The following is a 23,983-nucleotide window of genomic DNA, read 5'->3' as shown; positions in this document are numbered from 1 at the left end:
GCCCCAAAATGGCGGATAACCACTCTTTATGTGTATTCGCACGTGTGTATGTGTGACTGAATGCCTAACATGAAGACACCACGGGGAACTCCACAGGGCTGCAGGGGGAGGAGCAGCCACCAGAGTTCAGCATCAATTCACGAATTCAAGAGCAATAAACAGTCAAAGCCTGCAGTCAAGTCTGAAAGCCGAATAGTGAAGAGTAACTTACTCCTGACTTCTTTCTTTACTGTGTTCTGATGACTCCTTTAACAATTTTTCTTGGAGAAAAAAATCTTTTTTAATTAAACAGAAAAACTTACATAAAACTCTTTATGAATTTGCTATGAAAGTAAGATGCTTTGTCAATTAAATATGAAAACTCTCTACATTATAATTATTTTTATAAATGTAATATTTTCCTACTTCAGAGTAATATGCTAATTTTTTAGTTATTATAAGTTGAAAAAAGTGAAAGATTTAGATTTAAATCCTGACTTTTGGCAAAAGGGATTCACTTATCTTAGACTGAGTTTTCTACCTTTATGGTTTTGGTGTGACAGTGTACGGAAAACCATATTTTAATCTTTAAGTGTACTGGATGACGGCCAAGGTGCAAGTCCTTAAACGTCACAAATGAAACTGAAGATAGCATGTTGGAGTTATTTTTTAAGTAACATGTTTTGAAGTAATATTAAGCATTTATTAATCAGAAATCAAGCATACTTTCAGATTATTCTTCTAAAGAAAAATTCATATTCTTTCCTGTGCTGGTTAGATTTATGTCACCTTACCACAAAGTCATTGGAAAGAGGAAATCCCAGTTGAGAAAATCTCCCCACCAGATTGATTGACCATATCAGATTGATATGGTGATGGCCACCCTGGGCAAGTGATTCTGGAAGGTACAAGAAATTAGGCTTAAACCACAAGGAGCAAGGCAGTAAGCAGCATTCCTCTCTGCCTTCTGCTTCAGTTCCTGCCTCCAGCTTCTTCTGATTTCCCTCAGTGATCGTAAATTGACAATTGTAAGCTAAAATAAAGCCTTTTCTCCCCAAGTTGATTTGGTAGTGATGCTGTCTCACAAAAACAGAAAACCAAGGGCATTTGTAAATATCAGTAAGGGCATATAGAACACCTCAGACTTGTGTTATTATCCGTAACATGTGCATGATACAAGATTCCATTTTCACGATTTAAAACTGTACAAATAATGCACTTAAATCAAGAAATAGATACTCAGGGTGACTCCACATAAAGCACTAAACCCTAGCAGGAAACCCCTAAGGCAGATAAAGAAGTGACAGCCACAGGTAGTAGATCTAGGTGTGTCATTCAGATCCTGATGACAGGAAAAGATAAGAAAACAAAACCAAACAAACAAAAAACACAACAAAAAAGCCTTGATTCCTATTCTACAAAAACCAAGTAACATACATTATAAAGTCTTTCTGATTTGTTTATATACCAAATTAGTAGAAAATGGAGTATTTTAAATCAACTTCATGATAAATGGATTTCTTGTTTATTGATTATTGTTGAATACAAACATGACACTCCTCTTAAGTTAAATCATCTAATTTTGTATGTACCCTAAACATCGTCAAAGAAATTTTCAAAAGGGAAATTAAGAATCTTTCTAAATCAAAGTAATCATCATATTAAATTGTCACAGTCTAGGTAATCTGGCATGCTTTATGTATTTGTGTTAGTTTCTCTATTCTTTCAGTTGTGTGCAGTTTTATAATGAATAAATTATTGTTGTTAATATATCCGTCCCCCAAGTTCACAAGTTGCTCAAAGAATTTATTTTATAGCAGGTAAAGAATATGTCCAAGAGAAGTTTATTATATTTAGTGTTCTCTTCATAATGTTTACCAAGCAGGTATCAATAGATAAGTTAATAGCAGTATTTTTATAATTCAATCACATTGTCATTTTTACTTTACATGCAACCAAATAGTTTTGTCTTCATTTTACCACACACATCTATTTAACTCCTTGGAAACTTTCTTCTTTCACTTGTCCCCAATCTAACATGGATCATTAGTGTCTTAGAAGCCTTCTCCTTGCAAGAGAGTATGCAATGACATTCCAAGAACTTTTTTACCATAAAAAGTATTGCCTTGAATTATAAATGTCACAGACTTAAAGTGACGCAATCTTTATGAGCAAAATTTAACCTGACAAACTTGAGAATAGATTACAAATGTTACCTATAATCAGAATTCCTGAATTTGAATATTAATACCACTTAAACAGAGAAGTTAATGACAAGGAAAACTTACCAATAAATCATTTTCTGCTTTGAATCTCTATGTTTGCCATTTCTCTAATGTCAGAAACTGTCTAAACACGACATACTGAAGTGCTTCTTACAAACTTTAGTAGAGGGACATTCAGTGGAAGTTAATTCCATGGAAAATATAAAGCAAATCTGAATGAATATTTAAACTACCATCAAAATACAGGTATAATTGACACTGAAAAACTGCACTGTGTAATACAGACATATTCTGTTTAACCAATTGAAATATCAATTTGATGAGCAGTCAGATCTCATGGATGTTGCTGAAGTTACTCGAGTTGAGAGAGTCATGAAAGCCCAACCAGGCAGGGCAAGAACAGAACATTCCCCTCAAATTTTTAGCTTTTAAGAAAGAAGCCATCATGCAAACTATCATTGAAAAATAGAAGCTAACTTTCTATATCTTTAAGATTCTAACTCAAAATATTTTTGATGTTTGATACTCTTTATAAGAAAAATTATGCTTATTAGAAGTCACATAAAAAGAAAAAGAATATTTATAGCTGATCATAAAATATTTTATGGGAATTCTATCTTTTGAATCAGTCTATTAGATAGTGCTATCTGATGCTAATTTTTATGTATATCAAAAATGTTATAGGAAGCATTTTCACATTATAAACATTTTTAAGCTGGTCTTTATGAAGAGAGGCAAGAACTTTTTCCATGGATGATATATATTCTAATTTTTTTAATTATTTTTTATTTTAGTTTTAAATCATGTGTACGTAGAAAGGTATGTGTGTGAGCGAATATTTCTATGGAGATGGAAGACTGTGTTAGATCTCCTGAGCCTGGAGGTAGGCAGTTGTGAGCCCTCTGACATAGGTGCTGGGAATCGATTTCAAGACCTCTGGAAGAGTAGCAAGGAGTGTTTGTAACCCACTGAGTCATTTCCCCAGGCCCCTAATTGTTTCGTATGCTTGAATTACGTAATGCTTAAATAAGCTTGTTCCCCTTTTTGGAAGGTGTCAATGGTACATCAAGGCCAAAATGAAGTCAGAAGAGAAGAGAAGAACACACTTACAGAACAGCCACCGTGAGTAGTGCTTTGTTCCTTGCTTGTGTCCTCCGATGCCTCCAGAGCTTCACCCAAGTTCGTGATCCAGGGCGCTGAGAAAGCAAACAAAAAATTCATTGCCAACCTTTTGGCATGAAGGGCTTCATCTAGCTCCAGGTTTAGGGTGGAAACTGCACCTGATTCTCATTAAAGGCATTACCTTTTCTTCAGCAACAGCAGGGCAACCAAACAAATTATGTTTACTAAAAATACATAGTGACTAATTGTGTCTCTATGTTACTCACCATCGCAAAGGCTCTGGAACACAAGTCAGTTTTGTTTAGTGAAGCATTCCATATAGACAAGTTAAATAACCCTTATTCCTTTTTTGGAGAGATTGTCACTTAATCATACAACAAAGCAATTTACAATTCATTAGCACTATAAAGGTATATCAGCTCTTTAACTCTTAGAATATGTATGAAGCCCTGTGCTGACTACAAGGTTATATTCATTTGAAGATCTCTCTCTCTCAGCAAGCTATAATTACCACTATAGTTGGTTGGGTAATTGCCCTTCTCTTCTCCCAAATACCCACCTCCACCTTCACCTTCAAATTACAAACTCCTTCATCAAGACAGTCCTTCTATGGAGACATACTGGAGAGACAAGAAAGGAACGTTCTTTAATTAACCAAAGTATACAGATAATATACAGAGCAACTTGTTCAGCTGTTTAGACCTCCCTTTTCATTTAAATCAAGCAAAACCAAAACCAAAAGGGGGCAGGGGAGGTTTTAAGTAATATATTATAAATTTCTGAGGTGACTTGGGAGAAAATTCTAAGGCACTTTTCATTTTTCGAAGTGGTCTCAGAGTCACCTGCCTGAGAGACCTGGCCTGAGACGACCTCAAAACATTGTAAACAGATTGCAAAAACCTGGCTGCGGACGCGTGGGCAGATGACTAATGCCAGGCCACCTTAAGATTCACTGCGGGGCTTTTTTACTAGGGCTCAGAGAGAACCAGTGCTTCTGAGGTATTTATTACCTGCTTTCCCAGCAGCAGATTAGCATAAACTAAAGCAGATGGGCTCAGCAGCCCTGTTGAAAATAACCCGAAACCGCCAAGGAAGGGAAGCAAAAGAAAGGAGTGTTTAAGAAAGCAGCGATGACTTAAATTCAAAACCCAATATTCACAACTGGAACTCATATGGTCATGGTTTTCCTGACATGACATGTATTGCATTTTCATGAATCTGATTTTCATGTGATCTGATTAGTGTAGAGGAAGGCATTACTGCTTTACGTCATCATGGCTTACTTGTTAAAATCGCATGTGAGTTAGAAATAGCATTTTTATCTGTATTTAAAGGAGTATTTTCAACATGACCATACATATAATTAGCTGACACTAATTCTCTGGCAGAATCAGGGATTAAATATTAATTGTAACTCTGATTAAGTTATCAGTAGAACATAGAGGTTATGAACATCTGAATACAACATAAAGATACAAGCTATCTCTTCTTTCCTCAAGTCAAGATAAAGCATTTCAGAGTCCATGTCAGGCCCCCATACATTTAGAAATGTACTTTTCTGGTTCTATTTTTTTGAATGCTAATTTTCTCATGTGTGCATATCAAAACACCAAGAAGGCATAGGGAAAAGGCAATAAATGAAGACAGCAAGCATATAATAATTAACAAAGCAAATTATAGCTACTAATGAACATCTTATTGCCTCCTCTAAATTTGCTTTCTTACTTTTTGGTTTTTTTTTTTTTAACTAAAGATTTTCCTGTAAGAGCGTACTTAGAGAGTAGTACTAAAAGTACTACTTAACTGTGAATTAGTATGGCTTTTAATTTTTGAGAACTAACAAAATCAACTATCATTCACTCATTTTATATTATGTGTTAGTTATTTTGAGTCTCTGTGACAAAACAGTGGACAGAAACACCTTATAAGTTCCAGATTTATTTTGCTCCTGGTCTCAGAGGTCTCGGCGTAAAGACTATGATGGAGCAAACATGTTCAACTCTTGGCAGAAAGAAAAAAAAAGCAGAATGTACAGTGAAGGACAGCCTATTCTGTGGATTATCATGCTTTTCTCCATTACCTCATCCACACACTAGCTCATGCGATTGCTCTACCAAGCTATGAAGAAGTCTTCTCCCTTATGACTACTATCTTAGATCACCTATATAGAAGCACCCAATGAAGACCTTTATTAACCCCCCAAAGCATTTCTCTATTAAAGTTGTCAATCTAAATTAACCATCATGAGTCTACCTTCCATCAACTTGATGTCTAAACATGCCTCCTTAAACCAAAGCAGTCTACCCCTCGCCCCAAACCATTTTGTGTGCAACTTACAATATCAGATACATTGATTCCATTTCCCAGAACCCACTCATTACAGTCTTAGTAACTCAACAATGCTGAAAAGTTCAAAGTCTCCAGTAAGAACAGAGTCACAGGGAGCAGATAGAGTGATATAATTACACGTATTCCAAAAGCCAGGAATAGGGAACACCAAATAATGTTTGGACCAGAACAAGAAACAATATAACAGGGTAAATATTAAATCAGATAGCATTATATATAACAGATAGCATTATATCTAGTAGAATGGCATAAGTTTCAAAGGACTTGGGCATTACCTCCTCCTAGCTAGTTGTAGCATACTTGACTATGTACCTGGGCTGGCTCTATTTGCTGCCTATAGTCTTTTTGAATAGGTATTTCATTTTTCAATAGGTATTTCCATGTTTCGTATTTCAGAATCCCTGACTTCCTGGGATCTCTATTCCACCTTTAGCTTAGGCTTCTTAACTTTATACATTATTTTATCGGGGCTTAGCCCAGTAGTACCAAATCTACACATTTCCAGGACCTCCTGGCTTTCTTTGAAAGTTGAGTGGAAGTCTCCATAAGCCTACCCATGATCCTTCTAATTTTATCATTACAACACTAGAATTAGTGAAACAAATGCCTACAATCTTTTGCGAGTTAGAACCACAAGTATAGAGTCCTCTTAGAGTCTAGATGACTGAGGAAAAAAAATGAAATGAATCTTAAAGAAACAAATGGTCCTAGGTTAGCAGTATATGCCGTTGCATTTTTCCTCTCAGAAAGCTCTTGTGTGACATGGGTAGAAACCTGCTTATTCCTGAAATATTCTCATGGCATACCTTATTGTTCCAAAGCAGAGTACATAGCTTCTTTTTGCTGGTTCTAATCTCTCCAAGTCACATCCTCCTTTTCCATAACTTTAAACTTACTTCTCTCTGACCAAACTGTGAGATATTTTTTCAAAGCCCTCTATTCTGTTTTGTAAATCACAATCCTCATGTAACTGCAGCTAAATGTAGTCACCAAAACTGTGTCAGAGCCTTACAGGGCTACTGGAAATTTCCTCCACCATATTCTCCTTCAGTGACCTTTAAATTTAGCCTTCCACCAGGACATGGACAAAAGGAAAAATTCTTTGTCAGAATGTAACACTAATATCCTCTACTCAGATTTCCAGTAGAGTTCTTATCCCTATAAGAAATTCTATAAATACAGTCTTTACTCTTGGCAATACCACCTGTATTCTATTCTTCTGACCTCTCTCCAGAATTACCATTAGCTTTTTCTTACAGCATCTCAAGCCTCTGTCGCCAGAAATTTTTCAGAGCCTTTTATAAACCATTTCCAAAGTTTTTGAACCTCATGGTCCAGTTTAGTCACTGTAGTGTTCCCATTTCTTTACATTAGATTGCTTTGGGAGGAAAGATTTATTTCAAGCTCATTCCTTTCAAAGGATCCTGTCTGTGGTTACCTGAGTCTATACTTCTGCTTATAATAAGATAACATATCCTGGAGGTAGGATCACGTGACAAAGGCTGTTCAACTCATAGCAATCAAAAAGCAAAGCAAGAGAAAGAATTTATGCACTGTGAATCTCTGTTCTTCTCTTTTTGTGCAGGCATCAACCTGGGGAGAAGCGAAAAAAAAATTAAATCATAAACATGTAACTACCTTAGTATGTCACTTCTCCTTTACATGGTCACAAGATACATGTCTGCTGAAATATTATTAAATTATATCAATCTCATATTTTGTTGCAGTGCGCTTCCCAGGAATCAAAACCTACATTGATCCAGATACTTATGAAGACCCATCTCTAGCAGTCCACGAATTTGCAAAAGAGATTGACCCTTCAAGAATTCGCATTGAGAGAGTGATCGGAGCAGGTAAACAGAAAATCTCCCCTTCTACGTCACAGCTTTGCAATTGGTTCATCAGCATAATATTTTCAATCTTACCATGACGCATCACTGAAAATAATAAGGCGTAAAAGTATTTTCTGATTTTCAAATAGTTTTAAAAGGTAGGTGTTGCCACAGTCAGTTCCCAAATAAGGAGAACACTTGCAAGAGTTATTCTCACATTCCATAGTCTGTTTTTATAATGAAGATAAATTACAAAGGAACTAGAGTGCCTCAGGAATTTATTTTGAAAATGCAATTTCAGGAGTTTGTCATGAGGTTATTATAGATTTACTCAAGTCCCAGCGTCTATAGACTTATACTATAATTAGTGTTCATAAAGATGACCTTGAGGCTATGTAAGACTCAGAGTGTTCTGAAAATCGTTGAAGGTAAAATTTGGTTCAATATCGTTTTAGATCATTTTAATGCAAATTAATAATACTTCCTACGTGCAAATCTCTAGTACCTAGAACTTTTCATTACTCAGCTATTCTGGTTTTAAAAAATTATGGTGAGGTACACCCACAAGAATTTATGGTGTGCATTAGCTAGGAGAAACTATGCTAATATAAAGGGCCTTGAGAATAAAAATTAATTCCTCTCTTAAGGCAGCCTAGGGTGTTGCAGAAGAGCTTTCTTTCAGCAGGTCTTACAAAGAGTGAGGTTCCATTCTCCCATGTTGCTCCTTCTCCTAGCATGCCTTCTTGTACATCATGAAGGTTCACTTTCCAACGCATCTGCCTTTCAGCTTGAAGGAGGAAGAAGAGTTAATTTACCTGTCTTCCTGTTGGATACAATAAGCATTGCAAGCACATTGACTTGCCTGTCAAATCTAATCATATGAACACACTGAAACTTGGGAAATACAAACACTGATAAAAAGCAAATGGTATAAGAGATCTTAGGCATCCTCTGTGTGGTCGTTAGTCATAAGTCTTCTATGTGTGTAATCCTCTGGAGAAGGCAGAGTAAGCCATGGCATGATTATTCTGGCAAGGGGAGTCTTCTCATAGACCATAAGAAAGCAGCAGATTGTAGCTCACTCCTTTCAAAGTCCTCCAACGTAGCAGGCTATATAGTTTTCCAGGTGCAATGTATGATGATAACAGTGAGGAAGAAGGTCCCTTGTTAAAAAAATTACTGCAAGCTTTAAGATGGTAGCAATATTGTTTGAAAGACACCGCCAACTTCTAAACTCCAGCTCTACCTATATTATTGCACAGCACATTCCAAGAGTAGTCTTGTTTCCTAGGTTCATTGAATATTTGCATTACCCCAGGAACATGGGTTACTTAGAAAGGAGTTTTCCTAAATGCACTTCATTCCTCAGTCACAGAGGGACATCAGGTCCCCTGCATGACCAGGTTTCCCTTTGAAAACTGCCATAAGGGTCTCACACACTGCACAGTGATGTTCTCATTGAAAAGATGTCCCTATCAGAAAGAAAAAGGGCTGGGTTGGGGATTTAGCTCAGTGGTAGAGCGCTTGCTTAGCAAGCGCAAGGCCCTGGGTTTGGTCCCCAGCTCCGAAAAAAGGAAAAAAGAAAAAAAAAAAAAAAAAGAAGAAGGGCTGAGCAAACAGTTGAGTTCTTTGTTATCTTTTGCTGAATACACAACAAGACAAGCCCAAGTCAACAAGCATAACTGAACTGTGTATTTTATTCAGTTACAGAGTTTTTGTTTGATTTTTTTGTTCTTCTAATCAGTTGCACAATCTGGGAGAAAAGAGGCTTAAGGCATTCTGGTCAACTTTCCTCTTGTGTTGCACATGAAATAGTATTTATTGACTTTAGATTTTTGTTTTGTTTATTATCATTATTATCATCATTCTCCGTGTGTCTGTAGGTGTAGGTTCGTGCACACACACACACACACACACACACACACACACACACACACACACAAGCAGGTGCATATGTGCCATAGCATGCATATGGAAGTCAGAGGACAACCTTCAATAATTGATTTACCCCTTCCACCCTGCTGAGGCCTACTCTCCAGTGTTTCTCCCACCCTGTGTGCTTGAGGATACCTGCCCTTCTAGCTTCTCAACTAATTTCCATCTTCTGTCTCCTATCTGGACGCTGGGGATGCTGGGATGACAGATGTGCAAAACCACATCCATCTTTTTGTATGGGGATTTGGGTACTAACCTGGGTCTTCGGGCTGTGCTACTGGTTGAGTGATCGCACCAGCCCACTATAATCTTTAATGCCACATTACTTAATACTCTCAAGATAAAACAGAAGTGTGTTTGAATCTTAGTCTTCTGTGTATAAACTAAATGCCAATGTATGAAATCATTATATTGAGACCTAAAATCAAGTATCTAAAGTAAAAGTGATATGAAGAATTTCAACTCTCAGTTTGGAGCTTCTGTGTCTGAATCAAACTATATTTTTTTTTCCTCTCAAAAGGATAACAGCAAAAACCACCGAACTGAGAATAGGATCCCCTTGGGGGGAATTAGAGGAAGTATTGAAAGAATTGAAGGAGCTTGCAACCCCATAAAAACAGCAATGCCAACCAAGCAGAGCTTCCAGGGACTAAACCACTACCAAAAGTCTATACATGGACTGACCCAGGGCTCCAACTGCATATGTAGCAGAGAATAGCCATGTTGGGACACCAGTGGAAGGGGAAGCCCTTGGTCTTGCCAAGGTTGAACCCCTAGTGCAGGGGAGTGGGGGGGCAGTAAGGGGGATATATAACAGGAGGGGAGGGAATGGGGGCTTATGGACAGGAAACCGTGAAGGAAAATAACCTTTGAAATGTAAGTAAAGAAATATATCTAATGAAAAAATTTTAAAAAATAACAGATACAATAACTACTATAAAGACTTTCTCAGTACCATATTTCACTTGCTTTATCTGAACTCCTCATGTAGCAAGTACAGAGTTTTTAAAAATTTGTAGTTTCTTCTCTATGTATCCTCTTCTGGTCCTTCTTCTCTTTCTCTTCCTCTTTTCCTCCTCTCCCTGACTCATCTTTATTTAGCTTCAAGTTCCATACAATGTATCAAGAGTTCTTGTCCTATTTGTCTTTAGAAATACAGAAGTAAGTGCTTTGTGATACCATACTCCTACATCTTAATGTTCCTCTTTGTGTCCCTATTCAGTTCTAATCCCTTTAGGTCATGTTTCTAAATAGGTTTGTGTCAGGAAACACTGATGTCCGGGTGTGGTCACAGCCAGTATAGAGAATGCACCATTAAATGTAGGCTTAAGAAAACTGTAGCACCTTTCCTCACCTATGGCGAGGGTCATGGCCAACAATGCCATAAGAAAAGATGGGTTAAATACAAAAATGCATGGCACTTCATTAAATTAAAAATGGTAGAAAAACCTTCAGAAATAATGGCTCCAAGACACAAGGAGTGTTATCCATGTATATGCTTTGAATGGTAACAGTAGATATTGCTTGCGTATGTGTGGTCTTATAAAAGAGACTAAATGGGAATCCCACCATGGTTGTCTTTTTACCTCAATGTTGCTTTCCCTCTGGTAGATTGGAGGCAGAGACTTTGGGAACTGAGGCAGTGGAAAAGAGTGTCTAATAATATACTCTCAGGCAGTGCAGAGCAAAGAATGTATACATGTCCAACTCTTACACAGAAAGGCATAGGAAGATACAAGCAATAAACCTAGTTTGTATGATTTGCTTTGGAAGAGAGAAATGGAAGAGGAACATTTTTATATTTTGTGAAATGTTCCAGAGAAAAAGAATAGGAAAAAGACTATAGGAAATAGTAGGAGAGATGTCTCCAGGATAATGGCAGATGAACGTGCTATACAAAGATGAAAATTCTTCTAAGTCTTAAAATAAATTATTAATATGGTATATATCCACCCAATCTTATACAGTAAACTTCCTTGGTTTAATCCTATCATGTTTCCCTCCACATGCCCCTATCATTTCCCATTAGCGTCTAATAATTTTTTTTGCTGTAGTAGAGTGAACCAATAAACTTCTTTGGAAATGTAAGCTAAATTACATAAGTGGTTGAGTGAGACAGAGGTGAATTTGCATAGGTATGGATGACAGAAGTCAGAGACCATCACGTGAGAAATGTCAGGTGAATGGTATCCAGGCTGGAGGAAGGCCCTAGTGGTGGGGACACAGCACATAGCCTCACAATTCACTGCTGGGGGGGTGGGGAATCTCTAAGATCTACGTGTATTTTTCACCAAGAAATAGTCATGAATTATTTCAAGTTCCTCATTGGTAGAGGCAGACCATTAAGTGCTTCTTAAGTAATAACAAAGAATATAAACATGGCTGCATTAATGTTCTTCGGGGGGGGGGGAGAGAACATGGCAAAAATGGCATCGCATTTGACCCAGAGGATTACATAATCCTTTGGCTGAATCATGTTTACTAGGTGGCTGGCACTTATAGTAGTCAATGTGCTAATTACTGCTTCCATACAAAGTCTTTATTCTGATTGGAGCTATGTGTATCTTACATGTCTTCCATAATCATTGTCCTGGGATTTTCATCTTCATGACCAAACATTATAGAATGAAGAACGTAATTAGCCAGTATGAATGTGTATGTGTGCACACTGTAAATCTTACTGGTTTTCTGAGTTTTCTGAGACAGCTTTTATTTCACTATTCTACTTTGTAGAGGAATCTTATCTTTGTTTATCATTTCAGGCCCAAATTTTCACGAAAACACAAATTTCCATTTAAATGAAGTGAGCAGCTCTGTTGCACAGGAGACAATCTGATCATTTATCTCCTTTGACGATTTTTTGCATCATAAAATGAAATACTACAGGTAGAAGACTATAAAACAGAAATTCCCAGGCTAAAAAGTCAAGTCAGATTAAGGTTGAGTCATTACTGCACACCTATCTTGAGATAATGAAAAAGTCTGGTAAACTGAAATTTAATCATTGTGAGGAAAAAAGGTCAATGGAAGCCTACCTCTTTTGGGGGACAGAAAAACTTGCACCATTATGAGAAAGCCTTTCTGAATGGAATACCTGTAGTTTTGAAACACTATTCCATTGAAAAATATCATTCTTATGTCTCTAAGCCCATAGGGCATCCTTCTTAGATATGACCTTCTCTCTTTCCCTAGTCACAGTGACAATGCCATATCTTCCTGTCATTCACATTCTATCCCTTTATCTATACAAAACTCATTATTGCCTCTGCTATCAGACTCTTCTGGCTTAGTGTCACTGTGTTTCTCTATTCCTAAAGAAAAGTCAGAAGTTTTGAATGTTAGCTTCTCAGCAGTCAGCTGTACACAGGGAAAAGAGAGTTGAAAGGACAAGCAGAGGAAATGAGACGTAGTGCCCCAACGCTAACTCATTCTCAATAATGTTCAAGGGCATCCTGCCCTTCATGCTGGACGACCCTAGAGGCTGACTTTCATCCTGTCTTAATGCCCTTGTCCCCTTTAAAGTTCCACCATGCACCTATTTTTTCTACTATCAATTTTATTTTATTTTTATTATTTTATTTTATTTTTAGAGATCTCTAACTCATGGGCCCATTATTGCATATTACACTTTCTTGTGATATGACAATAAGAAAGGTAGGAAGTATTGTAGTTGTGGTCTCATGGATTACCTTTTGCAAGAAGAAACCAGTAATTATAGTGTATGTCCTCCAGGTTTAGATGAAAAACTCTTGCACAAAATCAGGTCTGTGTTTTTAGATTGGGCACCGATTGGTATTCTCAGACATCAGAGTTGGACAAATGTCACACTCATTTTTGACTTTATACAATTATTACCATTCCCTGATTTGGTCAACTTAACAAAATTATGGTAGAGGACACATTGGCATGGTTTTTAAAAACAATTTGTAATAACCAAACAAACCCAACATTGACTTTGATTTGTAAATTTTATGCCTTTCTACATCCAATTACATAAAAAAAAGATGGGTTTTCTGTTTTCATAGACAATATGACATGAGCAAGGGACTCAAACCCAATCAATGTTTGAGTCACAGCTCTCCTGCTAAACTCAGTGGCTTGCATCAATAATCTTTTAGATATTAGGCTTGTTACCTGTACAATCATTATCTTGCTGCGTTAATGGAAGATAACGGCAAGGGCCAGACACTTGTAACAGTCAAAACATGGAAACAAGTCGTTTCTGTTAGGTTGAAAATGAATTTACTCTTCATGTTTTTTTCTTTTTTCTTTTTTTTTTTTGGAGCTGGGGACTGAACCCAGGGCCTTGTGCTTGCTAGGCAAGCACTCTACCACTGAGCTAAATCCCCAACCCATCATGTTTTTTCAATGTCTACAAATATCACTCATTAGGCAATCTCAAAACACCTTCTATTAAAAAAAGCACCATAGACAATTTTAATTTCAGTGCTTTATGTAATGTAATATGTAAGATTTTCAGTTACTGAAAGTTACTAATTGAGATTAAATTTTACTCTTATTGTATACTCATTGCAACCATAACACATTCTCTTTTACTTTTCTTTTTAATTAAAACAAACTTATTCTGAATTTTCTCTGTATCTTGGAAGAATACAGTTATCCCGTGCTTTATTGTTGCCCCAAAATTAGCAGGATAACTTGGTTTTAACATTGTTTAATTTCAATTCCTTAGTAAATCTATTTTCTAACAATTCAAACACTTTATAGGTTGAATCTTTTTAAAATATTCAAAGTCTCTAAGATACCCAGTATCACGAAACTGTCTAAAATATCTATGTAAATCTACTGTATCAACTTATTTCTGCAGAAAAATAAATTTATTATCAGAAAGAGGACTATGTAGCAATTTGATAGACCTTAAGTAAATTTTATTGGCCTCTAACTTAATATTCTGCATCTTGGGTTGGGGATTTAGCTCAGTGGTAGAGCGCTTGCCTAGCAAGCGCAAGGCCCTGGGTTCAGTCCCCAGCTCCGAAAAAAAAATATTCTGCATCTTATTTTGGGTCCATTTACTGTAGACTTGTTAGTTTCATAGTCTTAAAAACTGTCTCGTCACATTAATCATTTGAAAAAATTCTGAAATAAGCAAACACTGAGTTAGCAAACAAATGAAAAATTCAAGAATACAGAGTTATTTGGGGCCCATCAAGATAGTGCCTTTAGCAAGTCTCACTATCTTCCACATCCTTCCATCTCCCTACTCTTCCAAGTCCATTCTCATTCTCTCTCTCTCTCTCTCTCTCTCTCTCTCTCTCTCTCTCTCTCTCTCTTTCTCTCTCTCTCTTAAAAATAAGCAAACAAACAAAAAAAGAAATAGAAAAAGCACAGGAAACACATATACACCAAAACCCCCACACGGAAAACATGGAAAACATATTATACAAGCAAAAGGCCAGAAAGATTAAAACAAAAACAAAAGCAAAAGCAAACTAACATGCAATGAAGAAATCTTCAAAAATACGAGTGAGTTTATTTTGTGTTGGCTATCTATTGCTAAGCATGAGGCCTACCCTGAAATGTAGACTCTATACCCAGTGAGATTTTTCCATTGGAGAAAACTAATTTTCCCTTTGCAAGCATGGCCGTGAAGACATTGGTTAGAGATGGGAACTCATAGCCAATATCTCAGAGCTGAGACTATACTGGCTTCAATCTGTACAGGACTGTATACTCTGCCAGAGTCTCTGTGAGTTCATATAGCATCAGTCCTGATGTGTATGGAAGACACTGTTTCATCAGTGTCATCTATCACCTCGGGCTCTTACAATCTTTCTATCTTCTCTCCCTGAGCTCTGAGGGAGATGTGCCATTTAAGACTAAGTGTCCCAAGGTCTCTTATGCTCTCCACATTGTACAACTGTGGCTCTCTCTATTTATTCTCATCTACTCAGGGAAAAAAACCTTCTCTAAGGATGGCTTAGCAACAGTTGATCTACCAGTAAGAATAGAATGTCATTCAGGGTCAATTTTATTGCTATGTTCCTTTAGCAAAAAAAAAAAAAAAATGTATTTGTTTTCCCCAAAGACCCTTTGGCCTATCTGATCTTAGGTTTTCAGCCACCCAAGTAGTACCAAGGATGGATTCCACCTCATGGAGTGGTCTTATATAAGAAATCGGTTAGTTAGTCCCACATTCTTTTTACCACTACTGCATAGAAGAGTTACCATTGTAGATCACAGAGTTCTCTGTAAGCATGAAGAGTACCTTTCAGTACTATGAGCAGTATAACTGAGAAGGCTTCAGTTCAGCACCTGTTCAACTTTTCTGTCCAATACAAATTTTAATTCTTCCTATTTCTATGGTATGTTATTTATTGGTCTTTAAAAAGTATTGTTCAAAAAAGCCATAAAACTGAAACCAAGAACATTCACTGTCTTCCGGTTATTATAGATTAGGAATCTAGGCATGGCCCTTGCTCCTTCAGGGACACTGACCAGATTGCAATGAGGATAGAAGATACAGTGGGTGTACGTGAAGCTCAGCTAAACAGAACCCACTTCCAAATTCACAAAAGTAGCTGTGGTCAGGAAATAGATAGCTGCGTTTTGTGCAATGGAATGCCTTGATTCTAAGCATGTTCTCATCTCAGAATCTTAGCCATGTAGTCTTCTCCAATATTGCAGCCAGCTTCATCAAAGCCAACAAGACAGTCTGTCAATAAATGAAAAGTCACAATATTTTATAAATAATAAAAGAAGGAGCATAATATCAACCTTCCCATACTCTGTTGGCTAGAATACAAGGGAAATCCAACCTTGAAAAGAAAGATTGCATAGTATATAAACACCAGGTTATACGGAACCAATATGGCATATCTTACATGTATGCCTAGAGCAAACAATATATGTTTGGACATGGTAGTCAAGCTCATCTGTTTCCTCAGAAATACACTTTCTTCTTCTGTCCAGTTTGTGTCAATGCTGAATCTTAGACAGCATGTGATGTTTAAGAGTTTATTCTGAGCCCTGCACTATACCTGGACAGCACAGTAGAGCTAGCCCTGGTGGGCTTGGGTAAGATGAGCTGAGGACATGAGATACCCAACCACCACCTAAGGCAATTGGAAGAACTGGCCTTGTCCCTCAACAACTGTAGCACTCTGGAGATGGAGAATGGCCATGCCACCTCAACTGGACAGGACAACAGAGCTAGCCCTGATTGACAAGGCATAGCCCCAAGTGTGTGAGAGCAGGAAAGCTGGCACTATGGTTTGCTGGAGGGAGCATTGGGTGAGGTAGCCCAGATAGAACCCCATGGTGATCAAGATGTGGGACAGCTTCTGAGCTGACCAACTCTTGAATTGGTGCACCCTGACATTTAACTCATCTATGAACTGCTTGAGGATGTGAAAGGGCCAGTCCTGCAGATCCAAAGCTGGAGGATCCCCATGACACAGAGTAACAACAGGATATCTGAAACGTGTCCCCGGGAGAATCCAGGATTAATAGTACAGCAGAAGCCAGAGGCCTTGAAACAGACCAATGACTCACAGCAATAAACATTTGTAAATAAAAGCTGTGTGAACACAAGTGTATGCTGTCGGACACACTATGACACACTTTAGCTTCCACAAGACGTTTTTTTATGCTTTGTGGGGTGTGTGTGTGTGTGTGTGTGTGTGTGTGTGTGTGTGTGTGTGTGTGTGTTTTGTGGGGATAGAGATGTTGCAAAGGTAGATATGAAAAGATGAGAAGATGAGTGAGATTGGGGTGTGTGGTGTGAAACTTACAAATAATCAATAAAAAATTAAAACATATACATGTATGCTAAAAAACTCAGAAGATCAGTCTTTGGGGAACACTAGCAGCATGAAACAGACACACCAGGACTCATCAGACTAACTTACCAAAAAGATCACCTTCTAGAGACCTTCCTCAGAATTTGGAGGATTCTCCCCACTTTCTTATATCTACGTTCAATTAAGTTTTGTTGTGCTCTGTATCAGAACTGTGAGTATGCTGAAGTCGCCTTCTAGCTGGGACACCCAGGGTTTTAGGTCCCATTTTTACAGTGACTCAGCAATCCAGCAGTCCTTAGACTTAGTGTTCTATTAAAGCCAACAGACATAAAGTGCTGGCCTTCCAAGATGCTTATGAAGGCCTTGTAAAAATAGTTAATATTGTAGATATAACACGTTTCTTATATTTTTCAAAACTTGAAAATAATTTGGTTTGTTTTTCGTAGATGATAGAATTCTTTGGAAATAATGAGATACAAATTGAATGTAGTTTTAACCTTCTGTTTTATAAAATGTAAGGTTGTTCGTACTGTATAATTATTTCATAATGCCATAGAGACCATGTGCACTCTATATTGGTAAGCTATAAGATGTGAATTAAGACTATAAATCTCTTTAAAGGATTTGCTTATGTCAAACTATAGTTTACCCAGCATGAGGCAATTAGTTTATTGTTCCCATAGTGATACTTGTGACCTCAATCTAATTGTCTGTGTACTTAACTAATGGATTTTTGTGGAATTTTTGTCTATCTATGGTATTTGTTACTATGAAACAAGTCATCTCCAAACCCAATCCCTTCTAATAATAATCAATTAGTTTATTTGTAATTCAACAATTTTGGCTTGTTTCTAGGAGAAGCAGGTGCTGGTATTTACTGTTAGTTTAGCCTAAGATCACTTGTAGGGCTGGAAAACAGTGTGACCTGGAACCAGAATGAGGTTGAGACGTGTTGAGACTCTGAAAATCTCATTCTGAGACCAGAAAGAGAAGATTTGCTTCCTCCCTGCTCTGGGTCTGCATATCCCAGGAAATGTAGCATTATGACCCCCACTTCTGCTGCCCTTAAGTTTGTCATGTAGCCTGCAAGCACCTGGCATTTCTTTTCATACAAATGAAGCATTCCCAGCACCTCAACTCTAGCCAATATAATATAAACTCCCCCAAAATAACCCTTACCCACTCCTCAAGGTTTATATAGTTCTTGTTACCCCCAATAAAGAATACTGTTTCACTGTAAACCAGCTCTGTAGAAGTCTGTTTCTCCCGTACTCACACTGACTGAGATCTTGTCTAGCCATCCACCTGGCTAAATTTCATTCCTTTCAGTATAGCCTAGTGCACAACAGTGCCTGAATATCCCAAGGGGACAAGCAGACCCCTACTGATGGTCACTCTTTGACTGCAGTCATTGTTGGCTTAGATAGTGCTACTGTCAGATAGCTGGTGTAGAACATCTCAGGAGAGCTAGCTCATCTCCACTTCATTTTATTTCCTGTCCGCTGGACCCTGAGCCATGGTAGTGGTTCTAAGTAGGTAAAGAAAACACTGTGTGGCAACTTGAGGTCTTGGCTCTGAATTCTGACATCAGTGTTCTCACAGGTTAACTTGGCCAAAGAAAATGCAAAGCAATCCAGATTTCATGAGATGGTGAGGAGGACTCTTATCTCCTGGAGAGAGAGCAGAGTCATACTATAAATGTGCATACGTGTAGAACTGGGCAGAATTTGATACCATTTACTATAATCTACCACACAATTGCTATGTTTTATGTGTATAAAAAAGAATCAACATCCTGTATCCTATAAGATATCAGACAATGAATTTCTGTTAGTATTTTCTCTGACATAATAATTTGTTCTGCAAAATTTATGAATTACATTCAGTTTCCTCATGTAGCAACTACTAGGTAGTCAGCCTGAAGTTAGATACTGTGATGCTTACAAAAATAAACAGGAAATCTATTCAAGCTCAAGAAGAGAATAGAAAATAATATAGAAAGAAAAACTGAAAGGGGCATAAGCATGTTTGACATGTGCACAAATGGATATAAACATTAAAAGAATATGAGATCCATTGTGGACAGAATGTGATCAGATCTACATGCATCTACATGATGATCAGATCTACAGCATCAAACTGTAGCTGTACAGTATCTATACAAGCTTGTATAAGATTATATTATACAAGGTTATATACAATCTTATAACTTCCCACTGCCATTATTCTACATAAAGTTAGGCTGATGCTACCTTACACTCTTCCACATACCAGAGGCTTAGACTACATAAGCTTCATACAACTTCAGTTTTGTTTTGGTTTACTAATTTGTCTGAAGTTTTCAACCATTCCTACCTGTCCTAAAGTCGGGACATAGGCACCTTCCCCTAAGCTTCTTTTCTGAGACATTTTTGAATGGGACCCAATATTCCCATTTTTTCCCTAATCAATACAGAAGATGCAGACTTAGCATCGTCCCCACTGAGCCTCGATTGGTGCAGCAGGGACCCCTATTTGCTTTGGAACAGCTGCCATGCACTCTTGCTAAGCAGAGCTTCCCACCAGGTTATCCCCAGTGGGCAATCTCAGAGAAGCTGCTATTAAGTCAAGCCCATTTCTACCCTGGGCCAGCTGACTTTTTTATGCTAAGTACAACCTTATATGATACTGTATGCCACTCTATAAATATATGTATGGATCACATGTGTATTCACTCTCTATGTTGAATATAATATATCAATTTGTCTCTGTCAATAATATCCCTAATAAATTCCACAACGTTCCATGTCCCTTTTCACCCCGAACTAGTCCAATTACTGCAACTTTTTTTGTTTTGGCTTTGTTTGGTTTGATTTTGGTTTTCTGAGACAGGGTTTCTCTGTGTGGCCCTGGATGGTCTAGAGCTTGCTTTGTAGACCAGGATGGCCTTGAACTCACAGACCTATCCACTGGCCTCTGCCTTCCAAGTACTGAGATTAAAGGCCTGCACCACACCCGACTGCAATTGTTTCTTTTCCTGTCTGAGGTGTTTCTGTCTTGACTGTCCACCATGTGACCTTGCAGCTGCTCATACCTCCCTACTCAGCAGTGATTCCATATTCTCTTGGTCCTTTCTTCATGAGAAAGAATAGGTTTGCATTGTGGGAATTCTGTATTTCTGACTCATCCTTTATAGCAATCCGTCTCAACCTTCCTAGTGCTGTGAACCTTTAACACAGTTCCTCATATTTTGAAGTCTCCAATATAAAATTGTTTCCATTGTTACTTCACAGTTGCAATTTCACTACTGGGATGAACTGTACCATAAATATCTGATATTCACAATATCCGAGAGGCAACCCTCAAAGGAGTTACGACCCACAGGTTGAGAGCTGCTGCTCTATAGAATTCCTCAATTGTAAATTATATGAACCAACATTACTTCAACAGCCACACCGAAATCAAATGCCAACATTCAATATGTCCAACCTTTTCTCCTAATTTTTTAGGCATCTTAAGGAAGGAAATGAGTCCATTTTTCATTTCATTCGTCTCAAACGAAAACGTCTTTTTGTTTAAGTTTTCACTCCTTACTCCTCAAGCTCGATTCCATTCCAACAGCAGCTCAGTTAACTTTTGGAAAGATGGAGATAAACACTGCTGAATACAGACTCTCCTCTGTTGCTCTCATGGAGAAATAAAAGAGCTCACGGGTTGGGAGGGCATTTCTGTAAGGACTCTTGGAGGCTACAAACACGTGAGCACTCTTTGTGATCCAACGTAGTGCCTTGTCTAGGCGGAAAAGCTCTGCTCCTGCAGAGTTTTTCCTCACAGTTCCTTCTTTACCTCATCTTATTAGGAATGGCAACCTGTCTTTGACATTTAGAATATTAAGTTCTAAAGTCAAAATAGCATTAACATATGTTTTGCAAGAGAATGAAAGAAGGGGACTTAATAAAAATTACAAGGATCCCTTTCATTTCTACCTTAGATAGCATTGTTCCATATTCATCTGTGCTACCCTATCCAATTTGTGGAAAGAATTTTAACTGATTCTATTTTTGTTTTAATTGTTACTATTACCTTCCATTGGCTCTTATCTCCCGATATTAATATTACCATGGATAATGACTTAGTAAAGTTGTTATCTATGTTATTCTACATCTTAGATATGGTATTTATCTCAGACGGAATCTTTTGTAGCATTTTTCCATATATATGAATATTACTTTTATAATTAAATATTTTCTCACCATAATCAATATTTGAAGTATAAGGACAACTTTCTAATAATTGTATACATGTGTATAAAACAGTTGAACTTCTGTGTTGGGATTTCTAATAAGGCAGCTCTTGACCGTCAGGTGACATTTTCTGCTCATATAGGAAAAATAGGTTTAGTCCTTCCTTTATCTCAAGCTGGTGAAACATGTGTGTGCCTTTCAGTAAGCCATTTTCTGCAGGATAGGTGTGCCCCATTGAATTTGGAGGGATAGAGTTATTTCAAAAAAAACTGTTGAGAGTTCAACATTTAGACTCAACTAGACATACAGAGAGTTACAAATACATGCCTAAAAGTCATGTCATTTTACCTTTATTTAAATAAAACATAAAAGAAGCTAATGGATTAAAAAACAGAGCAATCAAGTGTTATTTTAAAAAATGCAAAAAATATCAGTTGTTTAATATCTCAAGTAGACTTTTCTGTGAATATGATTGTTGTTTTCTAATAAAATAGAATCACATCTTCAATGATAAATGTCGTACAACTTTCATTTACTAATGTAAAAGCAAACACTCTCTGAAATTGTTGTCCATATTCTGCAATGAAGTCTAAAATAATCACCTAATGTATCATCACTTTAAAGAGAAAAGAGAAATATGAAAACATAGGCATTTCACATCTTTGTCTGCTCTTGTAGTGTAACTTGCATAACATCAGATACCCTTAAGGTTCTGAGAATTCTAATTTACTAACATCAAATCCAAAGTGTCTATGGACATATTTCCACATTAATACAAATTTATCTCTTCTCATTTATGATTTCCTTGTTCAGTCTTAAAAATTCTCTACTCATTACTTTGACTTCACTCAGTGTAGTTTAGCTACGGAATATTTGAAATTTATAATGATTATACAGCAGTTGGTCACTTCATGAGCTATGAATATAGTATGTATGACTGTATGCTGTAGATATCGTTAAGGAAGGTGTTTTCATAGAGATTAAAGTGAAGTCTTAAACCCACTGTATTTCTCTTCAAACATGACAAATGACCCTAGATGGAATGGCTACTGCTTTCCACATGGATATAAAGAAAGTGTTTTGTTTAGAATTGCACATAGGACCTCAAGAGTTCTTTTTTTGGGGGGGGGTCAAAAAAAATCTAAAGATGAATTTCAGAAAGATGCTTCTAAAATGCTAGAGTAGTGAGAATTTTCAAGGGTTGTACTCCCTGCACTATTCAATGGCCTTAAGGTCAACAATGATCCGGGTCAACAATAAGAGTGTACAGAGTACATATTATGAGAAAGAATGTCTTTGTCCCCTGCTGTGATTCCTAAATATGTGACTGTATTCTAAACATGCTGGGATTAGTTCCATTTTTATCAACAGATCATTTATGTAAACTCTACACTAGTACTGCTTATTTATTTTCACAATTAGTACAGTAATGTGCTTGGTTAAATGAGTTCATTTGTATTTAGCACTCAAAGCAGCATCCAATATCTAATTACCTATTATTATTTTCATTGAAAATCAGGCAACAAGTAAAACTATATTAGTAAACATCAAACTTTACTGGCTTTATAAAAGCCATGTTCAATCAAGCTCAAGATGCTAATTGTGACTAGTATTTTAATAATTTTAAGGATACATTCAGTATTTAAGGCCAACAGTTTTGAAATTTATTTCTATGTACCTATCAATATTAACGTGTATAAGAATATATTTAAATATAAATTAAAAATGTCTTACAAGTGAAATTAAAAACTGGCAACCCTCATAGCAGATGAATTTTTTTATATTTTAGTAAGTAATAGGTGAAGTAGGGAAATCAAGAAGGCTAGCAAATATGAATAATACAATTATCAAACATACTTGATGAATATTCAAAGACTAATATGTCTGAATTTTCATACTCATATCCTCTTCAGTGAAACAAAATATGTATGAAAATTGATATATCCTTTCATTCAGCAGTTTTCAAACCTTAGTAAGTATTCTAGATTCTGAGCAAGAAATAAACAGGAAACATCTAAAAATGGAGAACTTAAAATACTGCTAAGGAATTGAGATGCTTAGGACTCATCTTCTACTGAACAATGAAATCAGAAATGCAATGAAATCAGAGTGAAGACCTAAGGGAAAGCAACTGAACCAAGTAAGGGGAAAATAAGAATGTCTAAGATAGAGCAGGGAGCAGAATGAAGCATGCTCGCAATTGTGGCATCAGATCTATTATGGAGACTGTCTGTTAAATGAAAAGGTAAGTGGGAGAGCCTTAGCAGTTACCATAAGTAGGTAAGTCAGCAGACCCAAGGGAGAGTTCCTCAGTCCACACAGGCTTGAAAGTCAGGTAAAACAGCTACATGCAGTCCACACTATAGCTTTGCTTCACAGAAAGAATTTGCATTGTCTCCCCTCAAACCTTAGTACCCATCTTCCCTGTGGTACTTAAAGAAAAAAAAAATGGTCCCCTGATCCATTGCAACACACACCACACCATACCCAAAGCCATGACTGCAAATGACAAAGCTACCCAGGAAGCTCAGTAAGAGCTAAAGTCACCACAGACTGAT

The 23,983-nt window shown here is 37.1% G+C and overlaps 1 protein-coding gene across 1 annotated transcript in view; it reads left to right on the top strand.

Moving 5' to 3' along the window:
* Epha6 (EPH receptor A6) overlaps positions 1 to 23,983 on the top strand; it is an 893,674-nt gene that overhangs the window by 600,649 nt on the left and 269,042 nt on the right. Inside the window, exons 9-10 of the mRNA XM_032900334.1 lie at positions 3,256 to 3,326; positions 7,403 to 7,528. Coding sequence (XP_032756225.1) covers positions 3,256 to 3,326; positions 7,403 to 7,528 — 197 coding nt within the window. The remainder of the gene's footprint in view (positions 1 to 3,255; positions 3,327 to 7,402; positions 7,529 to 23,983) is intronic.

The sequence above is a fragment of the Rattus rattus genome, chromosome 4, assembly GCF_011064425.1.
Source record: "Rattus rattus isolate New Zealand chromosome 4, Rrattus_CSIRO_v1, whole genome shotgun sequence".
In the NCBI taxonomy this organism is placed as follows: domain Eukaryota; kingdom Metazoa; phylum Chordata; class Mammalia; order Rodentia; family Muridae; genus Rattus; species Rattus rattus.
This window is presented reverse-complemented; position numbering and strand designations above follow the sequence as displayed.